The sequence below is a fragment of the Phoca vitulina genome, unplaced genomic scaffold, assembly GCF_004348235.1.
Source record: "Phoca vitulina isolate PV1807 unplaced genomic scaffold, GSC_HSeal_1.0 scaffold13, whole genome shotgun sequence".
Lineage (NCBI taxonomy): Eukaryota > Metazoa > Chordata > Mammalia > Carnivora > Phocidae > Phoca > Phoca vitulina.
In genome coordinates this window covers 35,151,486-35,170,674 of record NW_022589716.1, presented here as the reverse complement: position 1 = coordinate 35,170,674, position 19,189 = coordinate 35,151,486, and the positions used below count along the sequence as shown (strand labels likewise).

The window sequence follows — 19,189 nt, the reverse complement described above, 5'->3', positions numbered from 1 at the left end:
ACCTGAGGTCAGAAAACACCACTCAGAAATGACTCATTTCTGACTTCCCTGCCAAAAACAACACGCTTTTACGTAACTTGCTCACACACCAATCTCCTGCTCCTTCTAAGGGTGAGTGTCCTGTCAAACCAAGGCTCTTCCTCACAAACTGGCCTTCCGTTTCCAGCAGAGGCAAATCAAATCACCCTTTCTGGCTTCATCTCTTCTGCTAACTGGGGTCAGAGGGAGCCAGACCAACATGCTTCTCCAACATGCTCTTCTGGTGACTTCTTCTGGAAGGGGTGGGAGAATGCTTATCTAATATTGGCTCTTGGGCTGATTTCTTAAGCCAACCACAAAATAAGTGTGTGGTGGGGAAAAGGCCCCAAGGGCTAGGGATCTCTCTCAGATGAATGTGCAAGCCAGTTTCCTGATGGAGCACTTCTCACATTTTCCATCTCCAGCTGCGTACGTGCAGAAAAGAAAGCCCTTTTTGGGTGTGTCTGTAGGCTAGACTTGGCATAGGAATAGCTGGGCAGCCATTTGATACATAAAATTCACTGTGCTTCTGCAACCGGAAGCAATTAGTCCAAAAAATTTTTTGTGTTATGTCTGTCCCCTTAATTTGCTATGAGGCTCTCTATGGTCATGTCAGCACATATATCCCCGAACATCTGTATTTGCTTAAAAAAAAAAACAACCCAAAACACAAGATAGTGTTCAAAGAGATACCTTACTCCCCCTCTTTTCCAGGTGAGGACAACCTCTACCCTCCTGCAGGGAAGAGGAAGCAGAGGGAACTTCCCCTGGGTGCTGGTGGGAACGTCTCAGGAGGAAGGAACACAGAAATTGGCAAGGACTCGAAGGACGGATATGCAAGTGCCGTAAGGCTTGCTGAGCCCGGAGTGTGCCAAAAATTAATTCATAAGCAAATGCTTATTTTATAGTTTCCCACTTGCTACAAAACACCAAGCAGAAAGGAAAGATTCCTTCTGAGGGCTGGCAGGATGGGGGTGAAACCAGAGTGGGGAGAAAAAGCAGGGGTTGTTCAAAGCGAAGCTTGATTCCATGGCGGGGCAACGTGTCACTCCCCCTTTTGTGGAGCCCAAGGGCGGTGGTACCACCTCATTGTTCCTATAAGCAGAGGGTTCATTCACCATGAAGTCTGAGCTACTCTGATGGCACCCAGGTAGGAGGAGTTTTGGAGATTAGATCTACCCTCAGATAAGCCAGGGCACAGACGGGAGATGCTAGAAGACTTGAATCGCTAGGAATCCATTATGCCAGGCTGGGAAATATCCTAAATTTGGCTTCCTGTCATTTCAGAGCTTTAGGTGATGATGTGACAGATAACAAGGTTTCAGAGTAAGGGAACAAACTCTTTCTGTTAGGGTTCCTAGCAAGCACTACATGTCTTTATTTTTGGATTCCCATAATTGAATCCTCCAAGGTCTGGGCAGTGAAATTCAGAACTTTTGGAGAGCTACAGGCCCCAATGACTTTATCCTCAGGACTGGGTTGAATACTCACAGATCACTCTGAAGGAGAACAACATGAGTTGTAACTTCTGCAAGATAGGATTGCAGAAGATTTGTTCTTCCTAGGAGAACAAAGCTCCTCTATGGCAGATAATGGTGTCTCCCCCTTTTTGAAACTTTAGCACTCAGGGGTCAGAGTGGCCCATGGCAGGTGCTCAATCAATTATAATGGGGGGCGGAGTCAGTCTCCACACGTGCCCACCCCCCAATTCCCTCCTTGATGCACATGCCCTCCTCTCAACCAGAGGTGGTTTTTCTCCCCTCCCTCTGAAGTTGGGCTGACCTTATGACTGCCTTTGACCAAAATGTGGCAGAAGTGACATTCTAGGAATCTCCCCGAGCCCAGGACTTGAAAGGATTTGTAGCTTCCACTTTCTGCTTCTCGAAACACTACTTAGAACTCAGCCACCATGCTCTAAGAATTCTGAATGACATGGAAAGTCCACATGGAGGAGAACCGTGGCAATCCGGGTGACTGAGGCAATCGGGACTGAGCTCCCAGCTGAGAGCCAGCACCAAGTGCCACAGCCACACAAGCGGCCGCCAAAGCTGATGACCCAACTGAGCCCATGCCAAGATCCCACAGAGTGGAAGAACTGCCCGGCTGAGTCCAAGCCCCCAGAATTGTGACAGGTGTCAAAATGGCCGCTGCTTCAAGCCACTCCATTTTGAGGGCGCTGCTAAGCGACAGAACTAAAACAGGGGGCCGGGGGGAGACAAGAGGCACATGCTATTTGGTCTAGTTCTGTAGCTCTGAGTGCGTCAGAACCCCTACAGGGCTTCAGTTTCCTCACTGCTATGATGGGGGCCATACGTGCCTGGCACAGCATCCCAGCACAACTGGGGACTTAAATGAGACAGCCTGAGTGGAAGGACTTCTTCATCAACACTAAGTGCTCGAGCCCAGGTAGAATGGATGCTAGTCCTGCTGTCTTCTCTACTGAGCTCTGCAGCCGTGGACCCATCGCTGGCCCACCTAGGCCTCTGTCTCTGAAGATGACAAGGGCTGACCTTGTAGGAAGGAGCAAGTCATCTTTCTTTATAAAGCACCTACTATTCTTCCTCGGATCTTTACCATCATCCCGCAGAATGAAGCCATCACAGGCAAGGACGTGTTTGCAGAGCCAAGCCGCCCTGGTTCCACTCTCGGCTTTGCTGCTTACTGACTGTATGATCTGGGGCAAGTTCCTTAACGATTTTTCATGTTGGTTTCCTCCTTTGTAAAAAGCAGTAATTATGGCACCTGCTTCCTATAGAGAGCATGGGGGTTAAATGAGAGGATACGTGACAGACACTGAAGCACAGTTCCTGGCTCACAGTAAGCACTTAATTGGCCACTATCGTCATCATTATGGCTTTTACTTTTGTTAATTTTTATAATGATCATACAGTAAAACCGACTTTTTTTTGGTATACAGTTCCACAGACTTTCGCAGATGGATAGACTCATGTGGTCACCACCAAAAGCAGGATGCACAACAGCATCATCGCACAAAAAACTCCCTTGTGCTGTTTCTCTATAGTCAAATTGTCCCCTCACCCCTAATCCTAGCAAACATGGATCTGTCCTTTATCGCTACAGTCTTGTCCTTTTGAGAATGTCATATAATTAGAACCACATGGTATGTCTCCTTTTGAGCTTGGCTCCTTTCGTTCAGCATAATGCCTTTGAGATACATCCAAGTCATTGCATTTATCAATACTGTGTTCCTTTTTTTTGGTGAATAGTATTCTATTGTATGGCTCACCTGGAGTTTGTCTAATCATCATAGTTTTAAATATTATTTTTATAAGCCAAGGAAAACTTCAGAAATGGAGCCAGCCAACCATCACTACCAGGTCCTAGGAATTCCTGGGAAAATATCTAGTGACTGCTTAAAAGTTCTGACTCATAGTGACAAGGATCCCAGAGGTCCACACTTGTGCCTCACACTTGATAGACATGGGAACAGAAACCCAGGAATAACTTCCTTAATCCCACACAGACCCAGACTGGAAGGTGGGTCTCATTCTTCTTCTTTGTGTGAAACACATCCCAGATCCTGGGAAGAGGTGCTTATAAGCACAAGGGTCCTTCTGCAGCCCTTTTCCTGGATAGGCAATATCCAGTTCTGGAGCCCTGTAGCCCTCCATGCTTCCCTGTGATCGCCCTTTCTACTGCCTGTCACTGACCAACAATCATCTATGGAAGCCCACTTGACCTCAGCCCAATTTCCCCTCCTGAGACCATAACACGACAATCTGACCAGGAAGTGATAATGGGCATGGAGTTCTGGCTGGAACTGACCCTGCCTTTAATGGATTACAGCATTTCAGCAATCATTAATAGTCACAATGGCAGCTTTAACCCAACTCAGACTCACTTCCCAGCTGGTCATGTACTACTTCAAACCAGCTTCTCTAAAGCAGGATGAAATTTTACATCACTCCCCCCTGGGGCTTCAAGGTTCCTGTCCTTAACTGGCTCCATACACAAGCCGAGTTCCTGTCATATTCTCCACAGAAAGAGAAACTCAGGGCCAAGGGAGATCTCACCAGTCAACTCTGGGCTAGAATGAATTTTCCTGGAACCACAGGTCTCTATTGAAACAGTGGGCTAGATTCTCCCCTCCACCCTCTGAGGTCACCGAAGGCGGGGTAGGGTGGGAGAGGACAGGGAGAGGGAGAAAGAAAAGAGCGAGCACAAGTGCCCTTGGTGCTATGCCCTCCCACCCTGGCTCACCCACTCAGGAGCACGCTGGCTGCCTTAAGAGAAAACCTCTCCTCTCCCTATGAGGCTGAACTACTGGAACTCTATCGTGGCATTTCATCTGGAGCCTGAGCATATGAGTAATAAATGTGTGAAGACATGAAACTAATATTCATAATTACTTTACAAGATAAAGAACTTGAAGGAAAAACAGCTTCTGTGTGCCTTGCCATCGCCATCAGGGGTACACTGTGAAAAACACGGCATCCTGCCAGAACCTCAGACTTCATCTTGCCAGCCAGCCTTAGCGCCGGCGGCCCTCAGCCCCCTCGAGCCCTTTCCATGCTTCATTATTCCTTAATTAATGGTGCCTTCATGCATCTCATCATCCAGACTCTTTAAAGCCTCAAAGAGCCAACTGGGACCTCTGACCTTCTCATCTCCAACGTCCGTTTAGGTGCCATTTTGGCCAACGTTTACGAACTACCAACGGGTGTAGGCTCCAGCTCAAGGAGGGAGGGTTAGAGAGTCTGCACTCATGGTATCCTGTCCCTGACCCTCTTGGTCCCCTAGGTTCAGTATCTCTTTTTCTCCCCATTTTTTCTTTTCTACTGAGGTATAACTTATATACAATAAAGTATACCAATTTTAACTGTATGCATCACTGAGTTTGAAACAGGTACGTACCCACGTAACCATAAATATCTCCGGCACCCCAAAAGTTTCCCCTGCGCCCCTCCTAGAAAATATCCTCTCCCAAGTTATGACCAATTTTATCATAGAATTACTTTCAGTTTAGGTTCTCATTAGCTCTCCCCTAAATTACTGCTAATTAGCTTTTTAATTATTGGGCTGCCTCCTTCTGGACCTTGCTTTCCTCAACTCATCTGTCCTACACTGCCAGATTTATAGTCCTAAATTACAGCTCCACGGCCCTTTGAAGGGCTGCCCTGTTATTGCATACAAACTCTCCCGCTGCCAGTCCCCGTACACCGGCCTATGCCGGCTCTGCTCAGTCCGAGGGACCCAATTCCTGTTCTGCCAGCACCTCTACTGCTCCTACACTCTGGGCCTCCTCTTCTCTCCCACGCAGCACGATACAGCCAGCCCATGCCGCAGATCCACACCCAACTTCCACCTTTCAGACCCGAAGCCATCCTTCAAAGCCAATCTCATCAAAAAACCTTTCACTGACTCCTCACGCAAAGGTTGTTACTTCTTCCTTGGAGGGTCCACATTACCATTCTTACCTTTTGGATGGCATTACCATTATCCTTGAGACAGAGCTTCCTATGTGCATGTGTTTACACTCTTATATCCATGCTAGATTTTTCAATTTCTTGAAGACCAAGCTTCTAGGATTCTAGGATTTCTCTAATTACTAAAGCTTTAAAAGAAAATTGGGAAGGAGAAGGAATAACCTAGGGTTCCCAATTTCTTTAATAAACAGAGAAGAAAAAAACTGTCATCCACTCTCAAAATCTTTTCAAGAAAGCAAAGACACTGGAGAGGACATAATATCAGAAATAAAATGGTAAGATGGTCCTTCAAATTGAATACACGTGATTTATGAAAAACTCACCACACTGCCTTCATTTTTCATACTTGGCTATGCCTGAAGAAAATTCTCATAGACCAACTGGCTCCTGTTTCTAGAAACCACCGCCTTGTAGTCCCTACTAAAGCTCTGTGTACCCACAAAGTGCTCAATAAATGTTTAGTTCAAATGATCTAGTCACTGGAAATCCTGTGGTTGGAAGACAAGGAGTGTTTGAGCACTGCTTCCGTTCCAACACGGCAGTGGGTTGGCCACATCCTAATGATGAGAAGGACCACAGGATCCATCCACACTCACGGTCAGACTCACATGTGACAAAATCAAACAGCCATCCCAATGTGTCACAACTCCAGCACCAAAGTGATGACTCAGGCACGCAGTGGACTCTGCCACCAGCACAAATCTCCACTTAGGGCAGCGCCTAATAATGAACTTCTCAAGTGTGTGTTAGGGAGAGCTGGGATTGGAGTGCGAGGAGACAGGACCACCGCAGGTGGCTGTGCAGCTCGTGCAAGGGGCAGGGCGCCTGGGAGAGGAAGCACTGAGAAATGCAACCTGGCCCGGGGTGAATCTACCCACAGCAACCCATCCTCTTCTAGTTTGCACTAAGATCCAAGACTCTATTAATCCAGACTCTGAATTTAAGTTCGGGCCCAAGAATTTAATGTCAAGTCAAATATACACATCAGGGTGAATGAAGTTTATGATGTGTTAATTATATCTCAATAAAGCTGTTATCGAAATGTAGATGTACATACACATGCAGCTAAGTAAACCCTTATTCAAGAGACAACAAAGAAGGGAGATTGCGTGAAGACGGGGATGATAAAATATTTAAAGAAATAATTTTAATTGCCATTTCAACATGAAAATTAAAATTATATATTATTAAATTCATTAAAATCGCTTCATTAAGGACTTCTATCAAGAATTCTTTCAAGTTTTTATTACTGCTTTAAAATATATATTCTAACCAGCTATCAAAAAATTATCTACACATCTTTGACTAACCTAGCCTGACTTTTTCCTATTGGTTCAAATTGGTGTTATTAGTTCAAATGGTTCTATTGAACTTTTCACTTGAAAAGTAGAGAAATTTATAAGCCAGCAATAACTGCAGTATCTATAGATACAAAAATTAAATCTAAACAGCACACACAGCCCAAACTCCTTTTTAGTCATCCTCTGATGGGACTGTCTATGATCTGGGATAAAAACTATAAATACACTTCATTCAATCACTCATCGAACAAAGATTTATGGACTTCCTACCATGCCCCACATCTTGGATCAATTTTCTTTGCACATCCTCAGCATTTTATAAGTTTTCAAATGTAACTCATGTTTTGAAACCAACTCTGAATTATGACTGAACGACCGAGGAAGATACCGGTAGAATTTGCTTTTCATAAGAACAGAATTTTGTGCTCTAGGAATGAGCTGTCCATCATAGAAGAGCTGTGGTACCACACAGGTGCCTGGCTCTCAGAACAGATTCTCTTCCTGCTCAGCAGGGATGCCACACAGCAGCAAGCTGCCTCCTTACCTGTATGGTGGTGTTGCCTCCTTCCAGGAGGGCGATGGCCAGGAGAATGCTTTCATGAAACACTCGGTCACTGGACGCATTCATTATGAGGTCGATGACCAGATTGGAGGCACCCTCCTTGTCGAGGTGGCACTGAACCTCAGCCAGGCTCATCTCACCCCTGCTCGTGGAGCTGGACCCAGAGCCTCCCCCTGGGAAGATGGAATATTGTTCTTATTAACCACAGAGTATGTATTGCATACTTACTATGCACCAACACTTAATGCACTAAATGTTTTAACAGTATTAGCTCTTTTAACCTTCTTAAAGACCCCACAAGGAAGGTATTAATTATTAGCACAGAGATGAAGTCACTTGTCTTTGAGGAGGACATCCAGCTTGTAACAGAGATGGTATTTGAATGCAGGCAGGTAGGTAAGATGAGAAACAACGTATTTCCAGCAAGAGACCTACAGCCATCCAGCCAAGACTCTCTCTGATATTAAAATACAATGACTTGGTGCAGAATTATTAAGAAACTTTTGAGTTCAAGAGACAAACCAAACTTATACATGTCTTAGAACACTCCTAAGAAAATATAACCTATAACAATCACTTTAGCCCTGTTTCTAACAAACCCACTCTAGCCCCAAACTCAACCCTTCACATAATTTATCTGTTCATTCGTTCATTCAATAGTTACTCAGTGCTTGGCATGGAGCCAAGAGCTGGGGCTAGAGAGTGAAAACAGATAAAATTCCCATCCCCACTGAGCTTGAGATAACATGAATAAACTTAAGAAGATAGGGCCTATGTCATTTAGTGGAATGGATTCCAACTGTGTTTAGAAAGTGCCTACATAAGAACTTGCCTTGCATTATTATTGGCAATAACTGAAACGTTAATGTACACGGGGAAATGGGCTGATCAATTTCAGAGAGAAGAAAATCATCTGCCAGTCCTTCCCCGCAGACATCAATTCAAATGCCACCTCCTTTGCACCGCTTGTCTTAACTACCTAGATCCATTATATCCATAGTGCAGAGTAGAAATTGGGTTGCGTCTCTTCTCTCTCACAGCTTTTTTAAAGCAGAAACAGTCTCTGATGCATTTCTAAAACACCCTCAGAAGGCCTCCCCAGGGCCTCCCATATTTGTGGAATGACCCCACTACAGAAAGTAAAGAGAAATAGTTTTGAGATGTTATGCGAGGAACTTCTGCTTGAGAATCCCTGGGAACTTGCAGATGAAATGCTAAGGTCCTGTTCCTGGGATACTCTGAGAACTCTATCTTCACTGAAGCTGTACAGCCCCATGAAGTGAGTAGATATGCTTCAAGTTTTCATTTGGTGAGAAACTCAAGATCCCTTCCCAGATATTGCTAGGATAACTTTATTCACCACCAAGTATTTTGGTGCTACCTACAGAATGCCCCCAAAACCTATAGTGCATAACAGTCATCATTATAGACAAGGAATCAGACAACTCACACTTGTGCTTCCAGAGAGCACTGAACTCCTGCCCTCCCCACTTTAAAACCAAAACCAATACCCACAGTTGAGTTCAACGTTCTTGCAACTTTTGCTGTAACTGTGCTTACAATGTTTTGCAACCTCTTTGAGGATTTTTTTTTAAGCAATTCTATAGAGGCTTTTCTTTTTTTTTCTTTCTTTTTTCTTTTCGGTAAACTCCCTTCAGAGTTTGGGAGGAACACAGAATAGGCATTAGAATTAGACATATCGAGGTTCAAATTATAGACCAGTCACTAACAAGCTTCCATTTTTCTTCTGTTAAAAAGGGATAACAACAGTACCTGCCATATAATGGGGTACTTGGAGGAGCAAACAAGAAGCTCAAATGCTTGGGAGAGCCCTTGGCAATCAGTAGGTGTACAATAAATGGTAGTTTTCACCATCCTCACTGCTAACACCATTGTTATTTAATGGGAAGAATGAATCCTCACAAGCACAAGAAAATGGGGAGTAAAATCAAGTTCCTTGTGTCATTCAAAAATCACCCAGAGGGTTGCTGTACTGGAAAGAGGGGCAAAAGACTTAGCCAATATCTAACTGCAGGGAAATATTTTTAGATATCATTTTGATGGTAGACCAAAGACAAAACAAGTTGCTAGAAAACACACTTGCCACCCAAATTCATCTGTTAGTTTCAACCTGTTTAGGAGAAACATGTAGCTCTCATGTGGCACACTCGATTCACACGTGCAGCTAATTAGCACACCACACAGCCTACCTCCTCCCCCAGGCTTGCTGGGTCCTCCTGGTGACAGCGGGCCATTGCCAAAGGTGGTGAGGCTTTCTCTTCTTCCTGAAGGTCTGATGTTTCCATAGTAACGGTTGACCAAAATTTGCCTGAGCGCCTCACCCTTAATTCAAACAGGATAATGAAATCAGGTTCTGAATTTAATGCATAACTGAGCTACTAATACTCAAAAAACATGGGGGTACTCAGTTATAATTGGCTCAGTTTCACTCGGTGAAAAAATAAATTATTAATAAAAGCACTTGGAAACTCTGAAGTTAACTTCTTCAATATTTTCTCAGGAAAGCGCATCATTAAAAAAAAGCAGCAATCTAGAATATTAAATATCTCAAGTTCTCTCTCTCACAGTGATAAACACAGAACATTAATTCTGAAGGGCAACTAACAATAACAAAAACAAAAAGTCCCTTTGGGGTAAGCCAATAAAACTCAGACAAAATGAGAATTTTACAGGTCACCTTTCACATAGCAATACAAAAATGTTACCCCAGGCATAGGGTCTATTCCCAATATTGTAAGAAAATTTAAGATATAAAAGTAATACTGCATAATGATATAATGAGCTGAAAGTAAGCTTTTCTTATAGAAACAGTCAATGGGTTGAGTGGTGAAGAAAAAATAATGCTATAGAAAATAAAGTAGGGGCAGATATCACACATGCCAATCAAAAAATAAGCACCATGAACAAAATGAGTTTGACATTTGCTTTGAAATAATAAGGGAGGGGAATAGGTAAGGGATATAAATATGAGCAGCCAGTTGATAGTTGTTGAAGCTGAGTTAGGAATGTGGGTTCTCAAAACTTTTCTAGTTCTTCTTGTATGTATTTGAACCTTTCCGTAATACAACGTTTTAAAAATATAACTATCAAAGGAATCTTGGACAGAAGACATAACAATTCTTTCCACAACTCCAACCAAAAAAATAAATAAAACCATGATTTGTTCTCTAATACTAGGGGACGTTAGCAAAGCAGCACAAAGCAGCAGGATTTATTCTCAGCTCTATTCCACATTCAGTCCTGCTAAGTGACTCTCAGACCACCTCCCGGTCTGGAAGTTTCTAAAAGTCAGAGGCTGTATGGTTCTCCCCCAGACTCTTTCCCAGGGACAAAGTAGTAAGGCATGGAGTTCCTCTGGCACATCATCAGGAGAGGTGAGTGAGAAGTCTAGCAGAGGGAAGGGGTGCTGAGATATAGCAGGTGTCCAAAATAGAGGCCCAAGAGTTCTTCTGAAGAGACCTGCAATGGTAACACGAGTCAGTAGAATTTAAAGTGATTTGTTAATAAGCTCCAAGAATAGGTCTGGAGACTTCAAGTGGGGTGTCTGCAAAACAGGATGGGAGGGAGCAGACGGGAGGGCAAGAAGGGCCCTGAGAGGGGCAAGGAGGCTGGGGTGCCAGGGGAACGCGGGACCAGGGAACAAAGGAGAAAGGTAGAAAACTCCTTAGTTCAGCATCAAAATCACGTAAGGTCCCAGGGCTACACTGCCAAGTTTTTCTTCTTTCTTAATTCATGCTGCTGGTCAAAGACTCGGGGGACAAATTGGGATGGGATAAATAAGAGGGGGGTGGGCAGTACTGATTTTTAATTCAAAGTTCAGGAAATGGAAAAAATCTCTATTTTCTTCTCTCCATTCCACCCACAAATACGTCTCTCATTGTAGTTCAGCAAAGGAAGGTGCTTCTATTAGCTCATGAGACTTGTTACCCACCTTGACTGACTGTAAATACAAAATTCCGAGAGTGCTTCCAATGGGGAAGCTATTTATGAGGTTTTCACGTACTTTTTAAATAGACTGCATTTGGCACAATATTCTTTAATGGTTTGGAAAACCACATTTTGTTATAAAGATATAGCTTTGCTGGCGTTTTCGTCTCCAGCACCAATACAAACACATCGATGGTCTCCAAAGCAGTCAGTGAGAGCATGGTGATTTAAAGGTTGACTTCATAAGATGAGAGAAATACAAATTTCAAAGGATCATTCACAGAAGCTGACCCAGAAAGAAAAAGGGGAAAGAAAAAGTTACCTCCATGCTGAATGTAACAGGAGATTAAATATGATTTCCTTTTTTCAACATAATGATGTATCAGTTTGATTTTCTTTCAATAACATACAGTGTTTGAATTCCCACAATAGGGAAGGGTTGGCAGTAAACCCTCCTAACTCTCTAACTGGATCCCTCTGGGCATCACAAGAACATTGTTTGAGAGACAGATGGGTGGGCTGAGGCCTACAAGCTGCAACTGCTCAAGACAGCCAATGTGGCCAATCCTGGCAAGCGTCTGGAAGATGGAAGATGGAATGGTCAAGTCAAAGGCAGGGTGACCAAGACCGACCAACCAACAAACACACGTCTTTTAGGAAGTCTCAACTGCAACCTTTACACTCCAATTCCGCTTCAGGGAGGAGCAACTCAGATTTTCCACTCCTTAGCTTGAGGGCAATTGGCAAGACTATGGTCAGTTTGCCATCAAGCAAGCGGGAGGTAAAGGAAGGAACACATGTCATCTGGGAACACGTGGACTCCAGGAACAGGAACTTCACATTTATGCAGCCTGGATGCCAACTGAAGTTACAAAGGGATCTCACATTACCATTTTGTCTCTCCTTCCACAGAAAAACCCTAGCGGTTACCATAGCAACTGATGCATCAAATGGTACATTTTCCCCCATAAGAGAATATCATGAAATGTGCTAATTATGGAAAAACACACACACATACATTCTACCCTACAAACTTTTATTTTTTTTCCTTCTTAATTATAAGGCTTTTGGCACATATTCACCTCACCTTCTCTCCACACACACAAAAAAGTTTAAGCTGCAAGGGAAAAAAAACCACAGAGCATGTGGGATTTGCCTTTTTTTTTTTTTTTTTAACAAGTTGAGATTTATTCCTTTTCTGAAAGAATAAAGACTGATAATTTTAGGTAAAAAGGGAAAAAGAAAATGGACAACATTATAAAAAGTTATGCAAATCCCTAGTGTAAAAACTTAGGTTTGAGAAAAATTCTGTTTTCTGAGCCAGTGGTTTAATTTAGGAAAAATTAAAATCTGCAGAGAAAAGCCTTCCTCATCATCATGATATAAATCACTCAAGAGCACAAAACTCCTCACAGCGTACTAGGATCAGAAACCCTATTGCAGAAAAGGAAAAAAAAAAAAAAAGACTCCCCAAATAACGTCACTTCTGCGATTTTAACATTTGACCATGCAACCCTCCGCCCTTCTTTTTAAATAACATTAATTTTTTTCCAGAAGTTTACACCTATAGTATGCAAACAGATATCAGATGTTTGTCTCTGGTAAGAAATTCCACACACACATTATTACCTAAGACTGAGAAAAGGCAAAGGCCAAGAGTTTCTTTTGTAGTAAGTGTCATTTTAGAACAGCGAAAATGGTAGTTCAGTGATGTAATGAAACCAAGCTCCTTCCTTGCAGTTTGGTTCAAACAAGTTTCATTTCTATCAGTTCGACTGAGTGGCTAATGATATGTAGGGACAGAGACAAGTGCTGAACAAGGCACTAAGCAGTTAATATTGCCACATATGCACAGGAGAAAAAAAGTGAACTTTTTGGCTTCCTAGGTTCCAGCCACTTGAAAATCACATGCTGCAGGAAAGATCACCCTCTCTCACATGAGTGGTGAGCCTTTCACGCTTTAGTCAGCACTAAGGTTGCGTCTCAATTTAAAAATACCTTCCTTTTGCTACTATTGTCTACCAAACCAATTGAAGCGTTTCAGTCTGCAAGGTAACTACAATACAATAGTTAATATCCCTTGTCATATTCCAGCCACTGTGCTAAGTGCTTCGTGAGCACAGCTCAGCAGGACAGTCCTAAGGGGCAGAGGCTATTAGTATCCCCATTTTACAGCAGAAGAAACTGAGGCACAGGGCGGATACATAACTTGCTTTAAATCACACAGCTAGGGCTTGGCACAGGGAGACTTGAACCTCTAATTCCAAAGCTTATGCCCTTATGTAGCATTCAGTACCGTGTCCCCTGAGAACTTAGGGCATGAGGGATGGCTATGTGTCTTTTCCAGCTACTTCTAAGGCCCGTGGCAATTCTTAAAGCACAGGTACGGATGGAAAACACAGGAATGCAAGGGGCCCTTGGTCGACTAACTGCCAGAGATCCAGGATGCTGGAGGGGAAAGGCTAAATGCCAGCTCCCCAGGAGCTGTTCTTTGGTCATAGCCTGAGAAATTACAATTGAAGAAGAATTCAAAGAATTTGGGATGTGGTGGGACTGAGCAGGGGCTGGAGCATGTGAGCAGAACAAAGGTGCATGGGGCCACACATTTATCTCAGGCATAAATCCTCCAGGATACTGATGACCACAATTCCAAGGCAGTCTTTGTTATAACTGCTCATGTTCTAACCGCATGACCTTAGGTAAAGTACCTCATCTTCCTGTGTCTTAGTTTCCTAATATGAAATGGGGATGAAGGCTATGTCACTGAGTCAATGTCAGCATTAATAAAAATTAAATTGATGAGTTAACATATGTAAAAGTCTTAGCACAGTAACTGGCATATGATAAGTACTCAAAAATCCAGGATATCTGGTTATCTTCCAAAAATGAGTAACATGAATTGGTCAGCATGCTAACGATGTAGATAAGCCTTGTAGAAAATGGTTTGGCAATGCATAATGAGCACCTAAAGAAAGTATCTCTCCTTTGGCCTAAGAATGCCCCTTCTTGGAATCTACCCAAAGATGTACCCATTTCTTCATTTCTTCATCAAAGGAAAATACTGCAAACCACTTGTTCATTTGTGGAACTTCAGACAGCTATTAACTTTCAGACTTTCAAAGAAAATCATCATACACAATATTAAATGACAAGAGCAAGGTACAGAAGTTGTACACTTAGAATAATCCCAAGGACAAAGAAAATGTTTGTTGGTACATATACACACCTGCGTAAAAAAAGTGGGCAGAGGAAATATTATATCATTAGCTGCTTTTATAGCTGAGTAATGTAATTGTGAACTTTTTATTGAACTTTTTTTGCTTATTATAAATTAATCATAATGATCATCAGTCACTTGCAGAAAAAAATTTTTTTAAAGACTTCATCTAATTAGAAAGCCACTACAGAAAAAGAAGAGAGGTCATGAAAAGCTTCCTGGTCATCATTTGGACACTGGCAAGGTATAGGGCTCAAGCAGGTAGATAATAAGTGGACTCACCAGTTAGCCTCACTAATACAAATGGCTGTGACTGGTCCTGAGCCAATTAATGCTTTAGCAATATCAACACCAACATAAGCTGTCTTTAAATTACAATGTATGGCTGAGGAAGGTGTTATGGTCATTAGCTCCCAACATCCAAGACTACGTACCCTTTTATGGTCTTCCAGTTGCCTCAGGGGGGGGGCTCGGTTCAAGCTCCTGCTAAGCATGCAGAAATTCCATTTTAAGTACAACACTAGGCAGACATGACCATCTTCAGTATCAATCACAAATAAAATACCAAGAGCTCATACTGAGGTAAGAGTTACACAAGAGGATTTTAGGCCTTCTAAAATTTTTTCCCCAGACACATGCTAATGCTCGATTACTTAGAATACTGCTTACCAACTGTCCTGTCCCCAAGCCTAACACACTATTTAAATGAGCAGGTTTCTGACTTTTTGGCCATATACTATATTAGGTACTTTTACGTGACCCCAAAAGGGGTTATAATGCAAGACACCAACAGCGCAAGTCCTCACGGTTCATACATGCATAATTGCACAGCACATGCATCAGAACATCAATGCATACTCTTCTGAGCAGACACACACAAGGCCACCTCAGCTCTCCCCGACCCACCAGTACACAGCATTCTAATCAAAGCTGCTAACAATGAAGAGCTCTGATTAGCAGAGTAGACACTGATCATCATAAAGCAGCCACACTGCAACTCAGCAATTTGATAATGTTTGTTTCATTTTTAAGATCTTCATTAGACTTTTCTCAAATGAAGTACACTTCATTCATGCTTTACCCTACTGCGATTTTAGAATAGCTTCTGAAAGTAAATTCTGATACTTAGAAATAGGTCTCCCCAAAAAGCTTCTCTATAACTTTAGAGGCCTAAATTAATTCTAGTCCTTCATTTAACGAGTTTAGTTAGCAACAGGAAGAACAGAAAGAATGCAATGTGAAACTATGATTTATTAGTAGCTTTCACCAAAACTATGCGTTAATATCCAGAACTTCAAATTTGTGTTACCTCTGCACAGAACCCAGAGTCTATTATGTAGAACAACAGAAGGGTCTTGACATTCCAGAGTTGCTCAACTGAACACTTCAAGACTGAGACAGTTTTGAGTGAAAGCCTTCAGAGAGTCCCATCTCCTCACCTGGAGGGGCACTCTGGTTTAGCTCCAGCAACTCGGAACTTTCTTTCTACACTGAAGGCCTCCTCAATTACAGAAACCATCAGGTCCCAGCCCGGCTAGAAGACTTCCCTCCTGTGCCTACCACCAGGACAGAAATTTCACCACTACAACTCAGACACTCAACCAGGACAACTGAGAAGCACCCATATTTGCTGTCACTGCAAATATAGGTGAGCAACACACACCTCTGTGGAGTTCTCAGAATCCGGAGCTTGTGGGAGCTAGTTGGGAGTAAAACAAAGCATATTAGTTATGGCACTTGAATCTCATGGGCCACAAAGAAGTCCAGAGACCAACATCAAGGACAAAACACAGAAGGCAAGATCAAAGATGAGGTGACATGGCTATACCAGATCTTGAGCAACTGAGGGGAGGAGACACTTTCTCTTTTAAAATGCACTCAATGTGGTTGCGCTGGAAGAAACAATTGGCCTGAGATAGGGAAACATATTTAAAATAGGAAAAGAAACAAAAGACTACTAATGACCAAGAAGGAAACAGATCTTGGGGAAAAAAAAAAAAAGACGCCAAAGGAAGAACCACGGCACACCTGTGTTTTGTTTGTACACCGAGAGAGAAAAAGCAATCACAGTGCATATCCAAGGAGGTGCAGGGAGGGAAAGGGGGTGGGTAATGGTAACAGAGGTCCCAGGGGCACTCCCCTTCCCAGAGGCCCAAAGCTTGTGAACGACGGCTCCAGGAATCTGTCTTCCACAGGGCACGTGCTTGGAGCAGGGAACTGACTGATGTCAGAGGTAACCACCAGACCCTACCCAGGCCTCCCTGGACCAAAGTCATACACCAGGCATGGCTGGCTAGTTCAAGGTACAGTCTGGCACTGTGGAATGAGGCCGAGGCTCACGTTGCAAGTGAGTGACCTTGGCCTCCCTCATCAATGCTCCAGCGACACAGCATCCATACTGAGGCCAGAGTGTGGCTGTCAGCTGGTGAGCCAGAACAGGTGCTGAAAGCACAGAAGGACTGAAGCTGTGAGATCTGGTGGTGTTTCAATTCAGCCCAATGCTACCCCTTTGGTGGTTTGATCCCCAAGATGGAAAAAAGTGTTCTTGATATAAGATTGTCATTATAGGGGCGCCTGGGTGGCTCAGTTGTTAAGCATCTGCTTTCGGCTCAGGTCATGATCCCAGGGCCCTGGGATCGAGCCCTGCATTGGGCTCCCTGCTCGGGGGGAAGCCTGCTTCTGCCTCTCCTGCTTCCCCTGCTTGTGTTCCCTCTCTCGCTGTGTCTCTTGTCAAATAAATAAAATCTTAAAAAAAAAAAAGAAAAGATTGTCATTATATAACTTTATGGTTTCTGTTCTGTTTTCATTTCTCAACAGGTAAAATGATGAAAAGACACAGGAGATGTCTTTAAGTACAAAGATTAAAGTAATTCTCCAAGGACAGTGGGGTGTATGTGGAGGGCTGCTCCCTCAATTATGGACAGAAGAATTTTCAGACATGAGCACTTCACTAGCCTCAGGGAAAAAATTTATCTCCAGAGTCTTGAGCTTCCCATTGGGGTGTGGAGACATAGAGTGGCAGGAGGGACTGAAGAATGGCAAGGAAAATAAAAACAGAAGTCAGTTACAGGTCTTTTCAAGACATAAATAATATGACAACCCAAGAATACACTTTAACTCTGTTCTTAAATTCTGTATGCTTTAGGCTAAAGAACTGAAACTGTGCAAATGTATTTGCTGCTATCTCCCTTAGTGTAGAAGGGACACATGAGAAAAAGAATTAAAGCAACGGCCCATGTATTTTAGAGCAGCCAGAGATACCAACGGAAAAAAGATGTTATCTTCTACTATTTGCACTGGCTACATTCCCACTAACATATCTTTTTATACTGATCCTATAGGATTAGAACAAAAAGATTATAGGCATGGGTTTACTGTAGGAACCCACAGAGCTACCCTCCTACTCTTTTGCCAATCAAAAGTTAAAGGAAATGAAGAAGACTGAATTGCAAGTGGTGGGGTTTTGTTTTGTTTTTTAAAATTTTCTTGTTCAAGATCTCTTTGTTCAAGGAAGTATTGTGAATACTTCTAGAATGCCCATAGGTAGTATATGGGTATTTCTTAATCACTCAGACATCAGTGATTTCTGGTATGTTTTATAATTGTACACTTACTCTACTGCTTCCCTAAACTACTGTCATGCTTGTTTTAAAATTAATTTCCAAAATAATAATTAAATTAAAATTAATTATCTTTTCTCCTTGAACATTTCATGAAGCTCTTTGAGACAACAGAGGATGCTTTGCAGCCTCAGGATTCACTGAATAGTGTATAGAAGGACTATCCGTTCATGAAAGAGAATAGAAAAACCAAGAGCCCTACACAGGGTCATGTGTCCACAAGCTCATTGGTTCTGTATGAACCTGAGCCAGGCACTGAACCTCTCTGGGCTTCCACGTTCTGACCTGTAGTTCAAGGAGACTGGAGCAGATATTCTTTAGGATTTCTTCCAGTTAAAACATTAAACAATGCTTGGTATATTTTCAGTAAACTTCATTTCATAATATCTAACAGCAAGTTCCCTAAATATAATACAACTTGCTAGGACATAAAATGATTTCAGGCATGGCAAAGGCCAAACCATACCTGGCATATAATTTGGTAAAAACAAAATAAAACAAAACAAAAAAAAACTGACAGCCTTTACTAGCACTTCCTTCTAAGAGGATTTCAGCTCTATTTCCTTGAGGATGAGGTTATTTTATGGCAGTAAGCTGCAATTTTGAAAAATAGAAGCATATTTATAATAAGTCACATTGTTCAAATAAGATAATAGCTACATAAATATAATATATAATGCCAAAACAGAACATAATATTTAATAATGAAGTGATTCTTCTCAGCATATTTTATTATCAAGTTAAATTTTTTTTTTACATGAAGGGTCATCCTCAATGAGCACACATTAAGGAGGCATGTTTTGAGAAAACGGTGATGTCTGAATTTGGACAAGTCTTGTCTTCCCCACCTTAGTCCCAGGATCAGTCACTACATTCAGGGGCTGACACCTCCAATCAAGGCAAAGCCTCTCAAACCAGCAGGTGACGGACAGTGGTCTGATGTTGCCTGGTTTTGAACTTGGAAACCCATTACTGCACCCTATTGCCTTTTTGTATTTATTCACTGATCTTATGTCTTCCCAGTGCTTTTAGACTAGGTCAGCAAAATCTAACCTCATAGAAAAAAAGATTTCAAA

At 42.5% G+C, this 19,189-nt stretch overlaps 1 protein-coding gene across 3 annotated transcripts in view; it reads right to left on the bottom strand.

Annotated features, from left to right (window-relative positions):
• ITPR1 (inositol 1,4,5-trisphosphate receptor type 1) overlaps nucleotides 1–19,189 on the bottom strand; it is a 324,688-nt gene that overhangs the window by 97,339 nt on the left and 208,160 nt on the right. For 2 of the 3 annotated variants that reach the window (XM_032411829.1, XM_032411830.1), the window contains exons 40-41: nucleotides 9,539–9,671; nucleotides 7,311–7,501 (exon numbers count right to left, since the gene is read on the bottom strand). In XM_032411829.1, the coding sequence (XP_032267720.1) occupies nucleotides 7,311–7,501; nucleotides 9,539–9,671 (324 nt within the window). Of the gene's footprint in view, nucleotides 1–7,310; nucleotides 7,502–9,538; nucleotides 9,672–14,927; nucleotides 14,977–16,154; nucleotides 16,193–19,189 lie in introns of all 3 variants that reach the window. The other variant, XM_032411831.1, reaches the window with a different exon arrangement.